General features: G+C 59.8%; 1 protein-coding gene across 2 annotated transcripts in view; it reads right to left on the bottom strand.

The window, feature by feature from the left end:
• RTN2 (reticulon 2) overlaps nt 1-4,094 on the bottom strand; it is a 9,697-nt gene extending 5,603 nt beyond the window's left edge. Inside the window, exons 1-5 of one of the 2 annotated variants that reach the window (XM_008066417.2) lie at nt 3,850-4,094; nt 1,615-1,659; nt 1,049-1,519; nt 689-943; nt 35-247 (exon numbers count right to left, since the gene is read on the bottom strand). In XM_008066417.2, coding sequence (XP_008064608.1) covers nt 35-247; nt 689-943; nt 1,049-1,519; nt 1,615-1,659; nt 3,850-3,883 — 1,018 coding nt within the window. In that variant the 5' untranslated portion in view covers nt 3,884-4,094. The remainder of the gene's footprint in view (nt 1-34; nt 248-688; nt 944-1,048; nt 1,520-1,614; nt 1,660-3,849) is intronic. The other variant, XM_021716768.1, reaches the window with a different exon arrangement.
• Nucleotides 4,095-4,110: the final 16 nt, after the last annotated feature.

Below are 4,110 nucleotides of genomic sequence, written 5' to 3'. Positions count from 1 at the left end.
CCCCAGGCCCGTCCAGCCCACCCCGCAAGCCCACCTTTACTCCCCATCTCGGCTCCGAGGGAGAGGCTGCGGGCACCGCTGCTTCTCGGGGATTTTGCCCACCTCAGTGGAACCGGGAGGAAGGGCGTAGGGGGGCGGGGCCCTTTTGTACCCAGCCAATGGCTGTCCATAGAGGTGGGGACAATTCCAAAATTGGAACAGTCTTGTAAACAGCCAAAAGCACTGACAGACTGCCCCATGGCTGTTCCTGGAGGCGGGACGTATTTTAAAGTGAGGCTGGGCCTATTTCCAACGGGCCAATAGGTGTAGTCAGGAAAAAAAGAGTTTTTAAAAGGCGTAGAGTTTACTTGTAAGTATCCCCGGGCCACACCTAAATAAGGAGAGAACCTTAATTTTTCAGGGATTGGACCTGTGGAAAATCAGCCTTTGGGGGAGCACTCCAGAAGAGAAGGATTGTTTTAGAGTCCACAGCCAAAGCTGATGTTTCAAGTGGGCGAGGAACCATATATAAAGAGCCGGTTGTACTCTCGGATATCGGTTACTTTCTCTAAAGGGAGGAATTTATCATGTCTAGTCAATAGCAATACCTGCGCCCTCGCCACTCTCCTCTGTTCCCTTCCGTGATTGTTCTCTTTAAATTTCAATCCTCCCACCCTTTGCCTCCTCGCAGTCCAATGGCGCAGCTTACCTAGAAGGTGTGGCTCCAACGTGAATTCTGATTGGTCCGTGCTATCGGGGCACTGTCCCCTGATTGGCTCCCGCTCCAGCAGTCCCCACGGTTTTTCGTCCTCCTCGAGCAAGGGCTCCTCAGGCCCAGAGTTCGAATCTCGAGATTGGGGTGGGGATGGGGTCTGGGCCTGGGGTGTGCCAGAGCCCGGACTGGGCTGGGGAGTCAAGAGCTCGGGCGGTGAGGACTGAGCAAGTCGGAGCCGTAGGTCCAGTTCTGGTGCGGTAGCGAGAGAAGGCTGTGAGCTTCTTTCTTGGCAGTGCCCCGAGGAGAGACCACCCACCCCTCTCAGCTTGGGTCCCTGCACCTGGGACATCTCACCTTCCCCAGCTTCTCCCGCCTCCAATCCGTCGGGTTCTTCGTCTTCCAGCGGGGTGGAGCTGCTCGTGGAAGAGTCTCCCCCGGATCCGGCTCCCCGGGCCGCCCAGCCCAGCTGGTCCAGCCGGAGCCTCAGGTCTTCCAGGGGACGCTCGGCTAGAGGGGCGGTGTCAGGGTCGCCGCGGCGTCCGGGCTCCGGGGATTGGCTCAGGCTGGGGATGCTCTCTAAGCTGTCGCCCAGGCCGGGCTGAGGGTGCGGGTCTCGTGGTTCCGAGATTGAGCGGCCCTGGGGCCGGGGACGGCGGGTAGCTGAATCCCTGCGGCCCCCGGAGCCCACTACACCGTCAAAGGCAATGTAGGAGAAGGTCAGCTCCCGGGGGGTGCCCCAGTCCTGCGACGTGGTCTCCTCCTCGTCGTCCTCCGAGAATTCCCGGGCTGTGTGCAGCTCCCGAAAATCAGAGTCGTCGTTCCCTCCTGCAGTGGGTGAGGAAGAGCCTAAGCTTCTCTGAGCAGTCCCCCACCCCCCCAACCCAGCCATGGAGCCCCTCACATCTTCTCCCTCCAGTTACCTTCTGTGGAATCAGGAGTAGAGGAGGCTGTAGATGGAGCTTCTTCTGCAAGAGGAAAAGAATCAAAGACTCTTAGAAACTTAGACTGTCGGCGGGGCGCGGTGACTCAGCCTGTAATCCCAGCGATTTGGGAGGCCGAGGCAAGAGGAATTGCCTGAGCCTGAGGTTCGAGACCAGTCTGGGCGACTTGGTGAGTCCTCGTCTCTACAATAAATCACAAAAATTAGCCAGGTGTGGTGGTGCATGCCTGTAGTTCCTGTTACTTGGAACGCTGAGGCAGGTTAGTCTGAACCCAGCAGGTGGAGGCTGTGGTGGCCAAGAGCATGCCACTGCACTCTTGCCTGGGCGACAGAGTGAGACTCCAAGTCAAAAAAAAAAAAAAAAAAGGAACTTAGACTGTTCGAATCACAGAAGAGCACCAATCCTGGAATCTCGGATGGTTCGAATGAAGGGATCTTAGAATATTTGAATTATGGGGTCTTTCGAATATTCTACATAGAAACTATAAAACCTTAGCATCACTACCATCAGAAACTCAGTCTTAGAAGTCCAAATCCAGGCATCTTCATCTTACAAAGATTTCAATTCATTCACTCTTTCAGCAACCATTTATTGAGCACCTACTATGTGCCAGGCACTGTTCTAGGCCCTAGGGATACAGCTGCGGGGGGGGGGGATCTCTGTTCTCATAAAGCTAACACTCTATGGGAGAGACAGGCAATAAACAAGTGTATATATGATGTTGGGTGTGGAGAGAAGGTGAAGAGATGCTGTTTCAGACAGGTGGTCAGAAAGCCTTCTCTGATAAGATGGTATAGAAGCAGAAATTTGAAGGGAATTAAGAAGCCATGCAGCTATCTAGGGAAGAGGCTCCCAGGCAGAGGGGAAAGCCAGTGCAAATGCCCTGAGGCAGGCGCATATTTGAGGAACAGAGAGGTGTGAAGTGATTTCCAGGAGAGCGGAGTGGGAGGTGAGAGAGCAGAGAGGTAAGGTGGCAGGCAGACTAGCAGACCCCACTCCCTTTGTAATCCAGCATGGACAGATTTTTTTTTTTAAATTGGGGTCTCACTCTGTCACCCAGGCTGGAGCGCAGTGGCACCATCACAGCTCACTGCAGCCTCGACCTCCTGGGCTCAGGGGATCTTCCTGCCTCAGCCTCCCGAATAGCTGGAACTACAGGCACGGTCACACCACACCTGGCTAATTTTCTAATTCTTTTGCAGAGACCAGGACTTGCTATGTTGCCCAGGCTGGTCCCGAACTCCTAGGTTCAATCAATCCTCCAGCCTTGGCCTCTGAAAGTGTTGGGATTGCAGGCATGAGCCATCGCACCTGGACAGGACAAGATCTCGGAAGGTTGGAATGATGCTCTAACATGCTGAAGTCACAAATTCTTGGAATGTTGGCATCCGGACACTCAAGACATGCAAGTGGCTAGAAGCGAGGGTGTTGAAATCCCCATCTGTCAGAAGCCCCGTGTGTGGGACAGAGAAGAGTAAGACATGGCCTGCTACAGCTGCGCGCTCAGAGAGGGTGAGCTCAGGCGAGGCGTTTTCAGTGGGGAATGCAGCTGCTCGGAGCTCGCTTGGGCTTTGCACACAGGAGACGCTCGATGCTGTCTGGAAACTGAACTCTGACGCCCCGCGCCCCCACCTCGTCTCCTCGACTGGCGAACTGGAAGCTCGAAGCGCTGCGGGTCTTCCTCAGGGTTACCAGGAATCAGCCGCTATGGACCCATCAGTCCTCGCCCCAACCCCGGGGTGGCTGTTTTCGGGGACGGGGGTTGGACACTTTGGGCGAGGTCGGAGCTGCCTCGTGGCAGACACCGGGGGTGGGATGCGAAGACGAGGGACGGGGAGCCAGACCCCTCTGCTCCCTCCCGGCGCCGCCCTCCATTCAGCCCCCTCCCCGCCCGCCGCGGCCAGCACCAGAGCCCGGGGACAGCTCCCCGCGCGCGTCCGCGTTCCCGGGCGGGGCCGAGCGGCACAGCCCCGCGCCCCGCGCGCCCCCCGCCGGCTGGCGCGGCGTCCCCACCTCCGCCCGGGCTCACCCGGGTGCTCCGGGTCAGGCTGCCCGGCAGGCGCCGGAGCGCGGGGGGAGGGGAGAGCTTCCTTTGTCTGCTTCGCCTCCTTCCCCCCACCCCGGCTCTCCCGCCGCAGAGGCGGTGGGAGGCCGCGGCGGGCCCCCTCCCCGGGCCTCTGGGCCCCACCCCGGGCCCGGGCCGCCCCTACTCACTGCAGTGGGCGAAGACCGGCAGGACCTGCCCCATGGCCCCCCTCGGGCCTGCATCGGGACCCCCGCCCACTCCGGCCGCGCCGCCCTGGGCCCGGGGCCGCGGGCGCTCATCTCCGCCGCGCCATCCTCGCCGCCGCCGCCTCCCGGGCCGCTGCCGCCGCCGCCGCCGCCGCCGCCGCCCTCAGCTCGGCTCGGCGGGGGCGGGCGGGGCCGCGCTGGGGAAGGCACTGCAGCGCGGGCCGGGGCGGGGCCAGAGGACGG

This window comes from Carlito syrichta, unplaced genomic scaffold (assembly GCF_000164805.1).
Source record: "Carlito syrichta isolate Samal-C Ts95f unplaced genomic scaffold, Tarsius_syrichta-2.0.1 Scaffold308918, whole genome shotgun sequence".
In the NCBI taxonomy this organism is placed as follows: domain Eukaryota; kingdom Metazoa; phylum Chordata; class Mammalia; order Primates; family Tarsiidae; genus Carlito; species Carlito syrichta.
The sequence above is the reverse complement of the archived record's forward strand: the minus strand, read 5'-3'. Positions and strand labels throughout refer to the sequence as shown.